Below are 19,339 nucleotides of genomic sequence, written 5' to 3'. Positions count from 1 at the left end.
GAAGTACTACACAATGATCTAAATCCTGAGCTTCAGGTTTATACTAGGAAGCGATTTCATCTGAGGAATAATGACCCGAATGTCCATCCTAATGACCCGAATGTCCACCCGAGTTCTGGCATCGAAATTTTAGGTAATCCTATTCCTTCTATTTCCGACCTTGATGTTCCTATAGCAATTAGGAAAGGTGTCCGAAATTGCATTAAATATCCTATTGCAAATTACCTCTCCTATCAAAGACTGTCTAAAAACCATAGAGCTTTTACATCTAGGATTTCACACTTGTTTGTTCCAAGGAATATACAGGAAGCATTGGATGATCCAAATTGAAAATTAGCAGTCATGGAGGAGATGAATGCTTTAAGGATAAGTGGTACTTGGGAGATAGTTGATCTACCCAAAGACAAGAAAACAGTTGGGTGTAAATGGGTGTTTACGATAAAATGTAACGCAGATGGAAGCGTTGAGAGATACAAGGCGAGACTGGTGGCTAATGGCTTCACTCAAACTTATGGGATCGACTATCAGGAGACGTTTGCTCCTGTTGTTAAAATAAATTCCATCAGAGTACTGTTATCTCTTGCAGTAAATTCAGATTGGCCTCTACATCAACTTGACATTAAAAATGCATTTCTCAATGGTGATCTTGAAGATGAGGTGTTCATGAACCTACCGCCGGGATTTGAGCAGAGACTTGGAAGCGACAGAGTATGCAGATTGAACAAGTCATTATACGGACTCAAACAATCACCAAGAACGTGGTTTGAACGCTTTGGGAAGGCAGTTATCAGTTGTGGCTTCTCGCAGAGTCAAGCAGATCACACAATATTTTATAAACATTCAAAAAAATAGTAAAATTACAATTTTGATTGTTTATATTGATGACATCATTTTAACTGGTAATGATGATGCAGAGTTAGCAGCTCTCAAAGAGAAACTCGCAAAAGAATTTCACATTAAGGATCTGGGAGTCCTCAAGTATTTCCTCGGAATGGAATTTGCAAGATCCAAGGAAGGTATATTCGTTAATCAGAGAAAATATGTTCTTGATCTCCTTGGAGAAACAGGTATGCTTGGTTGTAAGATGGTGGAGACTCCGATCGAGCCTAACTTGAAGTTACAAGCTGCTAAGGCTGAAGAAAGTCAAAGAGAGGGAACAATATCAGCGACTTGTAGGGAAATTGATTTACTTGTCTCATACGCGGCCTGATATTGCCTTTGCAGTCAGCATGGTAAGTCAGTTCATGCACTCACCAGGGGCAGAGCACTTTGAGGCCGTTTATAAGATCTTAAGATATTTGAAAGGAACTCCAGGGAGAGGCTTACTGTTCAAGAAACATGGGCATCTTCAAGTTGAAGTATACACAGATGCAGACTGGGCAGGAAGTGTTACAGACAGGAGATCAACATCCGGATACTGCTCCTTTGTAGGTGGGAACCTAGTTACATGGCGGAGTAAAAAACAGAATGTGGTAGCTAGAAGTAGTGCAGAAGCAGAGTCCAGAGCTGTTGCCCATGGAATCTGTGAAGTAATGTGGATTAAAAGAATTCTTGAAGAATTAAAGCTTTCTCACCCGACACCTATGAAGGTCTATTGTGACAACAAAGCAGCTATATCTATAGCTCATAATCCAGTTCTACATGATCGCACAAAACATATAGAAGTGGATAAACATTTCATCAAGGAGAAAATCAATGCTGGCATAATCTGTATGACCTACCTTCCAACAGGTGAACAATTAGCTGATGTGCTAACGAAGGGAATACACAAGAAGCAATTTGATAAGCTGACTAGCAAGCTGGCTATGGAATATATCTTCAAACCAGCTTGAGGGGGAGTGCTGAAAATTTGTGTTAATGTATATAATATGATAGTGGTGTTGGTGAAGGATAGTGGCATGTATAGAATATGATAGTGGTGTTGGTGGTAGATAGTGGCATGTATATAATATGATAGTGGTGTTGGTGAAGGATAGTGACATGTATAGAATATGATAGTGGTGTTGGTGGTAGATAGTGGCATGTATATAATATGATAGTGGTAGATAGTGGTAATATATAATATGTAAGTGGCATATAATGGGTTATAATGATGTTTGTAATATCTCCTATATAAGGAGTGTCATTTGGTCTTGTAAGATAAGAAGTTTTGAATATAACAGAAATATATTCCTTCTTCCTCATATTTTCGGAGTTCTTCTTTCTCATATTTTCTAAGTCAAAGCATAGCCATTCAACAGGTATCTTTTGCACTTTTTCCATGAGCTTTGAGAATATTGATTCCCAAAAGAACACACAAGATCATTACAACTTAAATACCTGTCCTCGAAGCTTAAAACAAGCAAGAATTAATTTAAATAAAAATTAAATCAAATTCCTCTTTCAATAGCAAGTAATAAACTAACCCCATCCTCCAAATATATGGGTAAGTTAAAAAAACTTTCATCGATAAAAAAATTATGCAACAACTAACCTTGATTGGATATTTGATTTCACCCCGTGCGTTGGTCATCTTAACTGTTTGAACTGCTTCCACAACCTATAAGGTCAAATTAAATCAATATATCAAAAAAAAAACTAAATACTTTTGAAGAAGATAAGGATTTAAAAAATGCAAAAGGAAACCAGTAACCTAAGAAAAATGAAATCCTAATTTAATGTAAGATTGTGCCAGGTTTACAAAACAAATACAGGAACGGAGGGCATGATATTCGTAATTATATTCAAAAGGGGTTCTAGTTCGGCACTAAAATGCAGAACTGTTAAAGTATAATAAGACACAAAGCTTTAAAATTCCCACTTCTTTTTTTTTGTTCCCGGGATAACTAAGCTTTAAAATTCACTCATATAAACGTTATCCAGTGCAGAAGTAGAGTGAGCTCCTCAAGGGTACACTACTAAAAATATAACTTTTTGCGTCCATTCTTTTGCAACTGATTGGTTGACCGTCGCAAAAAAACACCTTTTATATCAACATCTCATTTAACATAACCCCCAAATCGTGCTCTTTAACTTGAAAAAAAAAAAAAACCAAATCGCATAAAACTTGCCCTAGACCCTTTCACTCTTATTTCCCAAATCTGTGTCGATTTCGCTCTCTCAATTTCGTTCTCGATATTCCTCTCTCGATTTCGCTCTATTTCTTGTTCTATAAATCGCCATGGTCGTCTGAAGAAGAGACCGGCAACGGTATGAACTCCCCTAACTTCTTTATCTGGTAATCTCTTCGTTCTCCTCCTTTCTCTCTTGAATCTCCTCTTTCTTTGTTTCTTCTTATTTTATGATCTGAATCTACTTCTAGGGTTTGAATCGACGTGTTCACCAATTCTTCTGTTGCATGATGTTGCCTGTCATGATTTTGAAGTGGTTATTTCTTTTTCCTCTTTCATCAATTCTGTTATTTGAATTGCTCTGTTCGGTTATGTGTGTTGAATTTAATCGGGATTGCTAGAATTGATCACCTAAGTTTGTTGATGCTCATGCTCTATTTTTTACCTTCTATTGCTTCAGATTCGTACAATTGATGAGAGGTAATTTTAGTGTTTCGTATATATGTTTGTGATGTCATTGAATAGAAACAATGATGAGATTGAATATATCTTAGCAATCTGTGTGTTTTATCCACAAAACCTAGGATGTCTGAGAAATTCTTTGCATCGAAATAGATTGAATTAATTTTTCTTAGGTTTTGTATCTAGAGAAAATGTTGACAATATGAGAACTCTAACATTTTTTGTCACTTTAGTGTTCATCAAAGAACAAGAGAGAGGGGGGGTGTCGGGGGGAATTAGGCTCAATTGATTTGAATGCATTTCTATTTCTAAACTTTGCACATTCTACTAAAATTTTATGATATATAATACTATCTATTACTGTCTATGGTAGAGACTTTGAGCTCTAAAATTATATAAAAAATTCATATAACTCATCAATGAGAGAGTGAGGGTAGGGAGAGGGTGAGACAAAGAGAAGAGAGCAAGAGTTAGAGAGGTCTGACAGAAGGGGAGAGAGACAGAGAGCCTAAGAGACCAGTGAGAAAGTACCAGTGAGAAAGTCAGAGAGAAGTGAGAAGTGCGATGGAGAGATGAGAAGGTTTAGTGACCAAGTGAGATGGTGACTTTCTTTTGAATCAATGAGAATAAGTCATCTATTATTTTTTTACAACAATCAATGAGAATGAGACTTCAGTGGTATTTATGAACAAAAAAAAAAAAAAATGGACCTTCTGTGGGGAGACATATACACCATGTGGTAAAATACTTATGAGTAGAGTTACCTTAAAAAGAGCACCCAAAACTCATCTTAAAAGGAGGTGAGTTTTTTGAATTTATTTCCAGTTGAAAAAGCAGAGGTGTAAAAGTGAAAAGCTGTACCAAACACTAAAAAATAATAGAATTACTGGTTTTGATATTGAAATTTAATAATTTCTGAACTGTGTATGAGTACCAAAGTTAATTTCGGATATATTAAAAAAAAGAAAAGAAAGCTGTATTGTTTTATATTTCATAGATTACAGTTACATGACTTTTTTTTTTTTTTTTGACTTAGATCTTATATTGTTCATTTAAACTTATAGGAATAACTGTAGTATGTTCAATTGTAGCTGGCTGGAGTTATTCTATATTGAATTGCTTTTGTACAATAGTGTATTGATTGAAATCGGGAATTTCATGAGTTTGAAGTGTGTAGGAGCTTCGACAAATTTGATTAGTGTGATGAAATGGAAAAAAATGATTCATAAACCCAATCTACTCGATTTGGACAAAAAACTTAGTTTGGTGTGGTTTGGCTTTTTAAATTGGCGCTTCAGTCTCCATTTCAGAGTTCTTGCTTGTAGATAATGCTATTAGTTTTTGGCGGGGCCAAGAAGGTATAGTTAAGATATCTCTGGTGTCCTCTATGCTTTGAGGCGTGTATAGCTTAAAGATCAACTTCAGGAAGGCTAGTTGATTTTGCTCTTCCATTCTTCATATATTTTCTTGGTCCTCACAATCTTAATCATTCTAGTCAGCCAAACAGTACCATCATTATTTGCCCTCTCGGCCTTACTCATTGGCTTTGAGCTTTGGGCCTTTCTTCTTGGAATGTTATATGACACGTTTTCAATCCTAGCCATGCTTGTAAAGAAGATTAAAATAAAATGCATGCAGTGATAATTTGTTAGATCAATTAAGATTGCCAAACTACAAAACTGATCACTTTATAGTATTATGAATATGTTTAAGGTTACCTGTTTACTCTGTTGCTTGAGTAAAAATCTGACCTCTTCTACGTGCTGTCCTGGAACAAAAGCACCTGATTTAGAAGAAGATGATAAATTGTATGAGGACTTCAATATGGATGAAGTTGACTTGAATATTTAGAACTATGAAGAAATATTTGGTGTAGCTCTTAATGATCCAGAACAACTGTTTGGTAATGATGGAATTGGTAGCTTGTTTGGAGTGAAGGACATATCCGGTGCTGATTTGAACTGTTGAGGCACATATGCAGCTGAGGTACTCTTGCTTTCTCTTATGTTGCTTAATCTTATCCTTATAATTCTCAAGTGTGTTTACTTCAACTCTTCACTGCACAAAATATTTTCTACTGCTTCATGCTCCAGCTTTGATAGCTTTTAAAAAAGAATTAAGGCTTGTTGAATTGGTATTGGGAATGAGGAACTAGCAAATCTTGTCTTCTCATGAAAGGGTAGAGTTACTTAAACTCATTAATGTTTCTTGAAGCTTAGATTCAAGAGGTCAAGCCTCAAGTTAGTACGAGCTTGGCATTCATTAACTTGAGGGAGTGCTTATTGAAATTTTCTCAAGAAACTGTTTTCTCCTTTTACAAATTGTTTAGTTATTTTCAAAAAGATGTTATAAGTTGAACCATTGTAAAGTTAGTATAAATCATGGAATTTCCACTTTCTCTTGATGCTTTGTATCATTAATTTATCACACTTTCTATATATTGGAGAGTATGAATCAAACGCCACCTGTGGGAAGAGATTATCATCTATTGGCCTGGACAACACTAAAGTGAACAGGCAGGCTTATAGACAGCTTTTGTTGACTACTCCTGGCCTGGGTGAGTATATTTCTGGTGCGATTCTGTTTGAGAAGACACTTTACCAGTCAACAACAGACGGGAAGAAGTTTGTGAATTGCTTGCGTGAGCAAAACATTGTACCTGGAATCAAAGTCAATAAGGTATGCTTTCTCGTTCAAGTTAATTACACTAAACCTTTCTTTATATCCTTGTCTTGTTAATTTAACTCTCCCACTTTTTACACATGTTTTCAGGGTTTAGTTCCCCTACCAGGGTCCAACAATGAATCTTGGTGCTAGGGATTAGATGGATTGGCTTCTAGATCTGCCGAATACTATAAGCAAGGTGCTCGCTTTGCAAAGTGGTAAGGCTCCAAAAGAATAGTAGTACTAGTTTCAATTGACATGGAAGAGTAAATGTCATGATTTAATACTTTATTTACATTTCTGTATGAAATTTATAGGCACACAGTGTCAGCATTCCTTGTGGTCCTTCTGCTTTGGCTGTGAAAGAAGTAGCATGGGGACTTGCTCGTTATGCTGGCATTTCTCAGGTATGACCCCTCTCTCTCTCTCTCTCTCTCTCTCTCTCTCTCTCTCAGAGTAAGAAATAGAGGATATTTTGTCTAAATTGAACAGAGGAAGGAAATTGTTGATATAGCTTTGCTGCACAAGTGTATTATGCATTACGGGAAGCTATTAAATGATAACTTCATTTTTTAATTATTGGCAACTATAGAGTGCAAATGGGCTAAGTAAAATTTGTCTTGTAATATATTTGACAAGTGCCTGCTCGGCAATGGATTCAGGATGATGACAGGAATTATTCATCTAAAGCAAGCATAAACATTCATGTCAACTTCACATTCTATCCTGATTGAGTGTTTACATCAGAACCTCCTTATCCATAAGTTATGATTTGTATTGGAGTTGATAAAACAGTGAGAGAATTTTGCAAAGTCTAAGTTTGTTGACTGTTTCTCACATATGTTCATTTAAGTTCTTGTCACAAATTAATTCACCATTTCTGCTTGATTGTGTGTGGTAGAATTCTGAATTATTCTAGTCTTCAATATTTTGGCTTTGATAAATTCATAGAAGTTTTCTATAAGAATATTGTCTTGTCATTCTGCAATTTAGTATAATAAACAGATTAGAAGTGAAGCTAGTAAAGCATAGGGAAATTTTTGTTCGATACAGGTTTGTTTATCACTCTTAATCATTTAGTATATTTTGTTTTCCGATGATAAACTAATTTTCCAGGATAAAATTTTTAAACTTTTTGGTTTCTTGTGTAGGATAATGGTCTTATGCCTGTTGTGGAACCTGAGATTCTTCTTGATGGGGAGCACCCTATTGAGAGGACACTAGAGGTGGCGGAGCGTGTTTGGGCAGAAGTCTTCTACTAATTGGCTGAGAACAATGTGATGTCTGAAGGTATCTTACTTAAGCCCAGCATGGTAACCCCAGGAGCTGAGCATAAGGAGAAAGCTTCTCCAGAGACCATTGCCACATACACTCACTATGCTTAAGAGGAGAGTGCCTCCTTCAGTTCCAGGAATCATGGTGAAATTGCCTGAACCATTTCTAATAAATTTACATGCTTCATTACTTTCCTCTCTGTTTTTGTTACAATTTTGTTCAAACACTTGGAGCTCTTATTCTCAATATTTATTGAACAGAGAATTAGCTTTCCAATTTTTCACACTAAAACCATGCTTCTAGTCTGAGTTCATAAACAAAAAAATGTTCCTTTAAATGATTTTGGTAAAAAATGTAGCTAACATGTGGGCTTGTTTGGTGCAATTTTCTCTCTCTCTCTCTTTCTCTCTCTTAAAGCAGATGATGAAATCAGAAGATGTCTGTAATCTCAAGAGTTGCTGCTCTTCTTCCGGCTCTGTAACAAGACTATGAAGGATTCTTAGAATTAGAACTATGATAACTTCAAATGTTCTTTGTAATTGCAAGAGATGAAAAACCTTTGTAGGATTCTTTCAGGAACTCCTTGTTATTGTTGTACATTGTTTTTTTTTTTTTTGTTGAAGAAAGAGAATTTTATTAAGGGAAGAAATGGAAAATAATGCATGAATGTTGAGGTTTTTGCAAATGTCTTTACGTTTTTGTATATAATATTTGAATATATACATATATGATTGTAGGTATTTTTTTTGTTTTTTTTTGCGACAGAAGATGGTCGCTAATACCTTGTAGGCATTTTTTAAACTCTTTTGCGACGGCAAAATAACAGTTGCTATAAGTAGGTTAGGCGGTTGCAAATAATTTGCGACTGCTGTTTTGCGGTCGCAAAAAGTATTTGCCACCCCCACATTCGCAACCCTCATTTGCCGTCGCATGGGCCGTCGCAAAAAGTCTTTTGCGACTGTTTTTTTATTATTTGCGACGGCTTGTAGCGGTCGCAAAAAGTACTTTTTTTAGTAGTGGTATGAAAGTTCACAGCCAGAACATCAATAGATGTTGAAACAGAATATTAATATGACAGTTAAAGAGCAGCCATGACAACAAATCCATATACTCTAATTGATCATAAAAACTTGATAGAAGACAAAGAAGCCAGATGGAAAATTAATGCTGCCATTTTAAACCGTCTCATTTGTTACACATTATACAAGAAGGATGCATTGATGGTGTTTGGGAAGTGAGTTTTTATGTAGATTTTAGTAGATGTAGGTTTTTATGAGATAAAAAATTTTTAGTGTTTGGGAAGATATTTGGGTTTTTATGTGGTTGGATGTGATGTTTGTGAGAGAAAAAGTGAAATGATTATGGGGTTGGATGTGATATTTTGTTTGGATGTGTTTTTTTTGGTTTTGCAAAACTTTTGTCTTTTAGTAGAAAAAATGAGAAAAAAATTTGGGAACTTACTTCCCAAACACCACCATTATATGGCATAGGATCCTCTGTCCCCAAATCCATCTATTCCCCTTGTCCCAAACACTAACAACCGTTGGATTATGTCTCGAGATTCATGCACCTTGAGTTTCTCACATGATTCAATGGTTGTAAGTATTTTCGGACAAGGGGACAAAAGGATTTGGGAACGGAGGACCTGATGTAGGACGAGTAGGGATTACTTTCCTACAAGTAATGAACTCGAGCTAAGTATACTAGCAGCAGCAACAACAAACTTGTAGGGCTGGATTTGGTGGGAGTTTGTGGCTGCAAAAGTATTTTAAAAATAGGAGTTTAAAGGTTTGTAAAAGTGTAAGATTTTGGGAATGAAAACACAAGTGTTTAGGGGCTGTTGGGCGGCTATTCTAAACACTGTGAACAGTGATTTAAACAGTAACCTTGCTAAATAGAAGAAGAGAGAGAGAGCGAGAGAAAGAGGTGATTCACCCTCACAAGGAATAGGCCAATCACACAAACACAAACTCAAATTTTCATAATATTAAGTCTTCTCCACAATCATTGAGATTACACATGTATATTTATAAGTTAAAGACTCCTAATTCTATAAGGACTATAACTCAAATTTAAAAACTAAAAATATTTCCAATTCTACTTCAATCATAATAGAAAACTTTAATGGCTTCTAATTCTACTTCAATATCAAAATAGAAAACTTAGACTTTTAACCCCTAAGATTATTTTAGACATAATAAAATCCATATATAATGACCCATTTAATAACTTCACCTAAAATGAAATCCGTGGGCAACCCCTACAACCCATGTCTAATAATTATTGGAATTACCATTATATCCTTAATTACTAAAACCTATTATAATGACATGAAGATTCAAAATTATTCCAAATCTTTAATTCTTGATGCCCTAAATGTGTGCTTCATGTGAAATTTTAGATTTGCTCTTTTTCTTCCTTTCATGATCTTCATCAGGGCCCTTGGCCGTATTATATGTCTGCAAATAGTTTTAAATAATAGACCAAAGAAAGGCACAAATAACTTGCTTAATCATTGAATACGGTATGGAAGCTCCTCTGCATTAATTCCATTCGCAAATTAAACAATTTAAGGCCAGAAACCAATTGAACATTGCTAAAAAAAAAAAAAACCAATTAGCCTACCAGATTAGCAAAAAAGTCACTGTTACCAGCTATCAACTTCGAGGACATGCTTGTCTTGGCACAATTTAGAAGAGAGTCTTTTCCAAGCTTTTCCACCTGGAAAAAGAGAAAAGATCTGGTTGAGAGCAACACTACATCACTGTACCCTTGAGAACATGTGATGTGACACAAAACCCCAAATCATGTCTTTGATAGTTTTAAACTCAGGAATCATCAGGGGTTAAGAATCAAATAGTCCATTAACTTTCCGGTTCTATATAAGTTACAAGTCTTCCTAACTGTTCCAAGAATATGCAAGGATGGATCTAGTGGGGTGTGGATGGGGTGACCGCAACTCCAAAAATTTGAAAAATATCATATATTATACTAGAAAATTTAAAATAATTAAAAATTATAAGGATTTGCACCTCAAACATACTTTTGCACCCCCATAGTGATAATCCTAGATTTGTCCCTAAGAATACATCTAGCAGTTAAGACAGGTAATGCTACCTGAGCATATGAGTTCTTTTAATTTGATTTCTGAGATAAAATAACAGAAAATTGTTTCCTATTTAACAAAATACCAAACGAGCGTGCATTATAATTTGAGAAACTAGACACAAGGCTACAGTGCTTCACATGCATGCAGTAACAAACTTAACAAAAGCAGCTTTTTGACAAATTACTATGATCAACTGCATTAGGAGAATTACCTTCACAGCCAATTTGTCATCAACATATTTGTATGCTTCCCTCATCGCAAGCTGCCAAAATAAACAAATTTTTTTAGGTGTTGATAGGTTTTTGAAAATATGACAAAAAATATAAAGCAAACTCATATTTGATATGAGTATAGTGCAGAGAAAAATTAAGGATAACTGAATACTCACTCTATAACTGCTTATTACGGATGTTGGGTGAATCTTATTTCTCACCAAATCATTTGCTCTCTGCAGTAATTAAAGACAAAACATAGATTAAAAATCCCTTTCCATAATATCAATCAGATTTAGCATTCCTCATGGGATCGCAAAACTTACTTCTAGAATGCATACAAGATCAATGTACAAGCTGGATTTTACCTTAAGCAGCTCTGCAGCTATAATGACCACTGAAGTTGTCCCATCTCCAACTTCTCGGTCTTGAAGCTCAGCCAATTCAACAAGTACCTACAAACATAAAAGCAAGAAATTTTAACTGTGAGAATAGCAAAGAAGTTTAAGTTTCATGTGAAGCAAACTTAAACAAAGAACAAAATAGGTGCATTATTCTTCCACCTTGGCAGCTGGATGTTCAACATCTAACATCTTGAGTACTGTAGCACCACCATTAGTAATTGTTACGTCACCAATATTATCAACTAGCATCTGAAATACAAAAACAATAAAGTGTCAGGGCATTTGAAAACCTCTTACCTATGTTCAGTATTTCAATTTTATATCATCAACGTCTATTTTCTTACGTATTTATTTAAGTTCAATGATAGGACATTTTCCCATAAATTCCAATCTCAACTAGCAAATTAAGCAGATCCAAAAGTTTGATAGTACTTGTACATATAATTGTAACAGGAGTTGGCTAGGAAAAGTTGATAATTTCGCAAACATGTGATAAGATGCATACTGAGTGAATATACGTTGTTTTACAATTATGGTGTATTCAATTGCACAAAAGACTGACTAACTTCATACCTATAAAATTTCCGTAAGAATTTGAATTTCAGTAGGCCTGGGAGGGTAGTAGGCAGCCTCACCCCTACTATTTGTGGAGAGGCTGATTTCTGTCCAGTACATCTGTATTTGGTGCTCCTTGGTAATAAACACAAAAATGCTTTAAATTTCACTCAATTGACTCCCAATATAAACATAAGATCCCATGAGGCTTCACACTTAAACACACGAAGTCGTTGCGAATACAAAACCCATTATAGGATTATCGTTCCATACCCACCACACATGCAAACACACAAAGTCATGCACTGCACTATCATACATGATGTTCCAAATTGCAATAAATCCACTAGGGGACACTCAAGTCGTTTATGTTCTTCTTCCTGTACCTTTAATTTCATGCTATTAAATGAAATTTCTCTTTGCTGATCAAAAAAAAAAAAAGTCGTTTATGTCGCATTAGCCCTATAAAGATACTTAAGTTCGAGTCCATTTACATTAGTTTAAATAAATAAAGAAAAAGTTTCAAATTGCAATAAAATATTACTTGTTTGGATTGAGGAGTTTGCAATAGAACATCTCTCATCACTTGTTTGGATGATTTAGTAAGTGTGAAATTGTTAAAAAGGGAAAGAAATGGTGAAAACTTTGGATGATTGAGTAAGTGAGAAACTGTTAAAAAAGGGAGAGAAATGGTGAGAAATAGAAATCCCTTATGCTGTGTTTGGTTAGGGATTTGAGGAGGGATTTGAAAAGGGAAATGGAAAATATAGGTGAAATGTGAATAAAATATACCTATATTTCACATAATTTTACACACATTTTCCTTTTCCCTTTCCCCTTCCAAATCCCTCTTCAAATCTTCCAACCAAACATAGCATTAAATTCATATTTTGTTTCTCACTAGAAGTGGTGAGATTTGATGAGAAACAAAAGTAGTTGATTGTATATAAATTTTTATAACACACACTGTTCATCTAAATACAAAACATAAAAAATTAAATTAAAAAAGAAAATTATAGTTTGACTGTTGTAACAAAATAAACCTCAGTTTTAATTTTATCAATTTAAACTCTACAATTTTGATTTATTTTCAATCTAAATCATTTACCGACCAAACAAATATATATTTTAGTCATTACACTCCACGAAAAATGATATTTGAGGCATTTTATGCACGCTTACACTGAATTTAATAATTAAAATATTCCTTTTCCGTCAGGATTACTTCATGAAAATAGGTTAATAGTGTAGATTGAAAACAAATAAAAAATTAGAGTTTAAATTGACAAAACTAAAAAACAATATTTATTTTATTATAAAAGTCAAACTCTCCTAGTTTTTTTATTTTTATTTTTATTTTTTTGTAACTACCCAAAAAAAAAAAAAAAATTTGCATGTGTCCTCTTCTACGTCTTGTTCATCCAAACAATAGGGTTAAAAATCATATTAATTTATTTTCTCCACTTAAACGAGAAAATCATAATATTAATTATTTCTTTTGTGGCCTACTATACCAAACAACATAGAAATTAAAAGAAGCACACATTAATACAACAACAATGTTGTTTTGAAAAGGATTCTAAATTGAGAATTAGAGAAGAAGAAGAAGAAGAATACCTTGTCAAGCCCAACGGGGCCAAGTGAAGACTTGACAATGTTTGCCACTGCTTGACACGCCATCACTGCACATTCCCACACATTCCCCAAATGACATATACAAATATATATATCTGTATATGTACAGAGAGAGAGAGAGAGAGAGAGAGAGAGAGAGAGAGAGAGTGCCATTTTGAGTTCGAACGTCCTGTCCGTACAGGCGTTCCCCCATAATATCAGGTGTTCGTGCAGAAACCGCCATTTTCTTGCTGAGTCGAGTAGGAGAGAGAATGGAAAGTAGAGAACGAAGGTCGATGTGAAGAAGAAGAGGAAGAGGAAACCCTAGATCGCAAGAGAAGCAGCAGAGTGGTTTTTGTGTCTGGAATGTTCAGATCAGAGAGTGAAGCTTGTGGAAGCGAAGACAAACAAACAGTACCGGGTTTATAAAAAAAAAAAAAAAGGTTTTGAAAATCCCTACGACGTCGTCTTGTGTTTTTTGAGGACAAATAACAAGAGGGATTGAAATTAAGGAAAAATTGTATCTTACCATTATAGCTTAGGAAAAATATTTTTACTCGAAAATAAAAAATTAGCGGGAACAGAATCTACTCCTATGATATCATCACGTTTCGCATGCAACTCTGATGAATGAGCAATGGTGCTAAGGACATATGTTGTGGGTATATGTACGATTCGTTTGAAGAAACTAATATTGTTGTGGCTGATAAACATGCCACCTTGTAAACTGAGTATGAAATTAAGGGCTCATACAAATGGATGGTTTTGTCGAGCATTCCCAATCCAAACTTGAGGTAAAGGGAATCACTCTATATGTTGAGTTTGTGAGCCTATATAATGAAAATTAATTTGTGCTTCATTAATGCAATGTGTATATGTTTGTCTAATGCCATCGGCTATACTGACTAAAGCTGGGATTGTTAAGGGTGAACTCCATCCTGGTGGAACTATATGTTGTTCAATGTATAATTTACTAGTTTCGGTATCTATCATGACATTTACACTAAGAGTTTTTTCTGCAAATTTGATTACACAAGAGATCTCAACTAAATTTACTTTAGGTATAATAGGGTAATTAAATGGTAAATATGTATTGCCAGACTGTGATTGAGAATATTGACTAAAGGGTTAAGAATTAACTAGGTTGATTAATTCTAAAGAATGCATATGTTCTTTAACAAGTTTATCTTTTAAGGGGTATTTAGCATGAAATTGTTCTAATTGCTGTTTAAGCTGTTTATTTTCTGATTCTAAGCATTCTATATCAAAATTAGCCTTAATTTCTATCTTACATATTTGTAGTCTATGTTCTCTTACTTGTATCTCTAATTCTCTAATTGTTTGGTGTAATTATTTGTTTTCTAGACTATGATCTTCTTGCATCCATTCTTTATTTTCTAATGTTATCTTGTGTGTCATGTTTAATTTTTCTAAACAGACTGTACAATAAGTTATCCTGCATAATAAACATTGAACTCTCTTATTTTTAGCTGGAAACCAATTACAATAACTGCATCTAGTGTATAGACGTCCCCCGAACGCCCCAGGAGGGTGAGCTCCCGTTCCGTTCATTTGGGGTCACTACAGCTTAGGACTCTCGAAATTGTCACGGTTCTAAATCTGAACCAAAGAGTCCAAATCCGACAAATCATTTTGAGAAAACAAATTTTTGAAAGAAGTGCCAAACATGGACTGCTTTGCCAGATACAGAGTCGCCACCTAAATATTTTATTTTAGAAAATTTAGGAAACCCTGACTCGTTGCCTAAAGCCACGTGTCCGTCATCACCAAAGTTGCCTCAGCTCGGGAACTTGGGTATGATTGGGGAAGGTCACTTCGTGAGCACCCCCGCTCGCCCGATCAAAGATTGGCCTCTACTAACCATGATATCTATTTTTGAAAACATTGTGTGTTCTTATTCCGGTTATTAGCCTAGATTTACTATGTGATGCGCACAGCATACAAGTATAGACTGGATCGCCTGAATTGGAACAAAACATTTCATGTTTGTTTTTGAAAGATGGTTTGATGGTGCTACTCGCAAGTAGGCTAAGACGTGGATTTGCCACCCTCGGGTGGGCTTAGAAAACATGATTTTGCCACTATCTAGTGGGCTTAAAACACACATTTGATGAATTGTTCCAATCCAAATAACCCAACCTTCACCCACAGGCATTCAGGCAGTTATATCACATAAGCAAATAACCTCATGGTAAGCATGCTATCATGGCAGTCACTCACACACATGCAAGGATGCTAAAGCATAAAACTTACCGAGTACTCCAAGCTAAAACAGAAGCTCATTAGAAATCCATGCATGATCCTAATTATACAGAAATGCCTAATGCAACACATGCAAAATGCAACTATAGCAGGCTCGGCTATTCTAGACATGGCATATGAAATGCTACAGCTAACATGTACTCAACTTGGAATTGAAAATACAATGCAGTTAGTATGATGCGCCGAGCCCAGTGCATGCAAAATAGATGAATGATGTAAACATGCTGTCATACTGTATGCTAATTTAAACATGCCCTAATCTAACCATCATAAGCGGGCAAATAAAAGGGAAGAAAGACGTGGGGTTGGAAGACATACATCACACTCACGCATACTTATTATAACATTGCCCCCCGCGCAGAGGGTCCGAATAAATATACAGTCCCGAATAAAAGAATAGTGCGGTCCAAATAAATATTACAGTCCAAATATGTACAAATTGCTAATTAATTAACAAATTAACTAAGAAAATAAATAAACTAGCATGCAAGCCAGGGACTGCCTTGATTCCATTCCGGATGATGAATGATGCATGCCCGGGTTGCCTTTGCGCGAAAATCCATGACGATGCCCCAATTAGCCTCTGTTTGAACCTGTTCTCGAAATGCGTGCCAAGCCTCGGAAGACCGCTGATTCTTGATTTGCTGCGACAGAGAGCAGGAAAGGGGCATAGCAATGTATTTTCACAAATGTATGCATGCCTCGATCCTCGTGCCACCAATCACGCATCTCGATGCATGATGGCCGAGGGGTCGAATTGCACAATTCAATATAGGATGAATGCACATGAAAACACAACTAAAACCTAACTCCATCATGGACAATCCGGAGTGTCGGTGACTGGGGAATTGAGACACGTTCTGTCACTCGGAGTACGAAATGCATCTCGTTTCCCGTGCCCGGGCTAACTCCTATCCCGAACACGATGCAATATGCATGACATGTATGAAATGCAACTAAGATACAATCCTAACATACACAATGTTATGGAATGGCATACAAGCTGCCCGAGGTAATACACAACCGAGCATACACAATGCTGTGGATGAAATGGCATACGCAATGCAATAATGGGCTTACACCAACATGAGAGAGCCTCAGCCACACTCACATAGGAGGCCATCAGATGAAAACAAGACAACTCGAAATGCATGCACACGTGCACGCAAACCGAGGACCGACCTTCAGGCACCGAAATGCCACTCTAATGAGACATGGCAAAGACATGGAATATGATATGCAAACATGCAAAAATCAGAAGTAAAATGAGATGCAAAACAGCCCCGAAACCCGGTAAAATGAAACCCGATGCATGGAACGAGCCCCGAAACATGAATTTTGGTGCATGAAATGGCTTATAACTATACAATACAAACATAATTTGAACATGAGATGAAAAGACAGAAGCAAGGCAGCCCCTAGACAAGCATTTTTATAGTTTAAAGCATGGCCAAACAGTCAGCACAAGTTGGGCTAAATTAGCATACAAAAGTGGCCCTAAATGTGAGATAATGAAGCAACTCACAGCTGCTGGCCCCAAACAGATTAGGGCCCTTCAACAAAGTTGAAGAGGGGCCCAAAACACGATCTTTTACAATTTATGGAAAACCACACAAACCAGCACAGGTATGGCTAAACTCTCATGCAAGAAATGGGCCAAAAGATGGCCAAAGAAGCAAGTAGTGGTTGCTGGCCTTAAACACAAAGGGGCCCTTCAACAATATTTAAGAGGGGCAAAAAATAATGCATTTTACAGTTGATGGTCGGACCCAAAACAGTATGAAAATATGTCCAAAATGCTATGCAAAATGAGGCCAAAAAGAGGGATATAACACAAAGTATGTAAAAGATGCCTCAAACCATGAAAGACCCTTAATAAAACATGAAGGATGGGTCAAAATAAGACTATTTTAAGTTCTGAAAAGAGCCCAAAAACAGAAGCACAATAGGCTAACAAATCATGCAAAAATGGAGCTAAAATGGAGATATAAAGGCAAGTGGCACATGAAGGTCCCAAACAGTGATGAGCCCTTCTTCAATGTTGAATAAGGGCTCAAAATAAGCCTATCTACAGTTTACATCATGCTCCAAAACAGATCACACATAGGCCAAAAAATACTATGTAAGATTATGGCATACAAAAGGGTAATGAAGCAAGTGCAAGATGGGTGTCCCAAATAGGGTAAGACCCTCAAACAAAAGTGAAAAGGAGCTCAAAAAAATGCCACTTTCAGTTAGGGCCGGAGCTCAAAACAGCAAGCATGTATGACTTATGTATTGAACAAAATATGGACCAAAAGAGGGGAAATGGAGCTTACCCTTGAAGACTTGACTTTGGCACCCTTTTGGCTTGAGATGTAGCATTCCTAGGCCTTGAAGAAGAGCCTCCAGCTGCTGGAAATGGAGTAGTGGAGGTGATGCTAGGTAGTGGTGAAGAAAATGGGGTAGAACTTGGTTGTTTGAGCTTGAAAGAGAGAGATGGAGGGAGATGTGTATACAAGGCTTTTAGGTAATTTTTCCAACCCCCAAACCAGCAGCTGGAGCTGCTGTTATAAAGGCAAAAAAGAGTGGGAAAAGGGGAGAAAAAATGGAGGAAAAACCAACCAAGTTTCCCTCAAAAAAGGCAACCCCCTCCTGGATACCAAATCCGGGGAAAATGAATACATATTTGTAATGTACCAACCCTGAGGATCATGGCCGACCAATTATCCAAGCTGCAGGTGGCTGTAGACACCCCATTTTTGACCGTCCTCAAGACTTGGACGTCACTGTTTGAACACACGGTGATCTTCCATGTTTGTGTTCGTTTGGAGTTCCCGGAGGTCTCGGCTCGCGCGCCTTGCCTCAGGATCCCCGAACTCGACCGTTTAGTGTCTGGTTTTGCACCAAACACTTGCATCTTGCCCTTGAGAGGCAAGGTGGGGCTTGTAGACCATCCCCACCCATCACCGGCAGTGGCTAGATGCCACCGGCTGGTTTTTGCTGCCACCGGCAATATAGTTTGCCGGCCGGCACTCTTTGTTGCCGGTCAGCACTATTTTGTGCCGGTCGGCACTTTGTTTGGCCAAGATGGCATTTTTTGCTGGCCGATTGCTGTTCATCTGCTTTTGCAGATATTTTTGGACAGCTGTATTGCTTTTGCTCCCCTCCATACACGTGTATGGAGGGATCTCCCTCTTGCAAAGCTTGTCTTGTAAGCTTTACAAGAGGCATATAGGGAGGAACTCTCTCCAAGGCAAAAAGAGAGGCTTTAGACATTTTTGAGGAGAGAAGACAGAGGAGAGCTCTGGTTTTTCCTAGGGTTAGGGTTAGATACACTCACCTATCTCTCTTTTCCTCCCATTTTGTTCACTAGGTGTTTTGTGCCTTACTATTGCACACAAACACCTAGTGTTTCACCTTCCTCTTGGAGCTGAGGTTCTAAAGAGTGTGTTTTGAGATTTTGGTGTTGGATTCAAGCCAAAGGAGGCCATTGGAGCATCTTTGTTGAAGAAGGCATCAAGGGTGAGAATCTAGTCCTTTTTTCCCCCTTTTTTGCATTGATTTTATACCTATCTTAGAGCTATTTTTGTGCTTATTGTATAACATAAAAAGTTCTGTTTTTAGGCCCTCTTTATTGTTTATTAAGAGTGTTTTGTTGTTTGAGGGTTGTTGACCACCCTTAGGCCTCAAAAGGCCTCATTTTGAGTCATTTTGTGTTAGCTCCGGGAT

General features: G+C 36.6%; 1 protein-coding gene across 1 annotated transcript in view; it reads right to left on the bottom strand.

The window, feature by feature from the left end:
• LOC114307581 (T-complex protein 1 subunit alpha) overlaps positions 1–13,728 on the bottom strand; it is a 45,298-nt gene extending 31,570 nt beyond the window's left edge. Inside the window, exons 1-8 of the mRNA XM_082913332.1 lie at positions 13,349–13,728; positions 11,336–11,425; positions 11,141–11,227; positions 10,949–11,008; positions 10,772–10,822; positions 10,103–10,172; positions 5,231–5,295; positions 2,474–2,539 (exon numbers count right to left, since the gene is read on the bottom strand). Coding sequence (XP_082769458.1) covers positions 2,474–2,539; positions 5,231–5,295; positions 10,103–10,172; positions 10,772–10,822; positions 10,949–11,008; positions 11,141–11,227; positions 11,336–11,425; positions 13,349–13,519 — 660 coding nt within the window. The 5' untranslated portion in view covers positions 13,520–13,728. The remainder of the gene's footprint in view (positions 1–2,473; positions 2,540–5,230; positions 5,296–10,102; positions 10,173–10,771; positions 10,823–10,948; positions 11,009–11,140; positions 11,228–11,335; positions 11,426–13,348) is intronic.
• Positions 13,729–19,339: the final 5,611 nt, after the last annotated feature.

This window comes from Camellia sinensis, chromosome 2, assembly GCF_055761805.1.
Source record: "Camellia sinensis isolate YWXY chromosome 2, ASM5576180v1, whole genome shotgun sequence".
Classification (NCBI taxonomy): Eukaryota; Viridiplantae; Streptophyta; class Magnoliopsida; order Ericales; family Theaceae; genus Camellia; species Camellia sinensis.
Note: the sequence above shows the minus strand (reverse complement) of the source record. Positions and strands in the feature narration are given on the sequence as shown.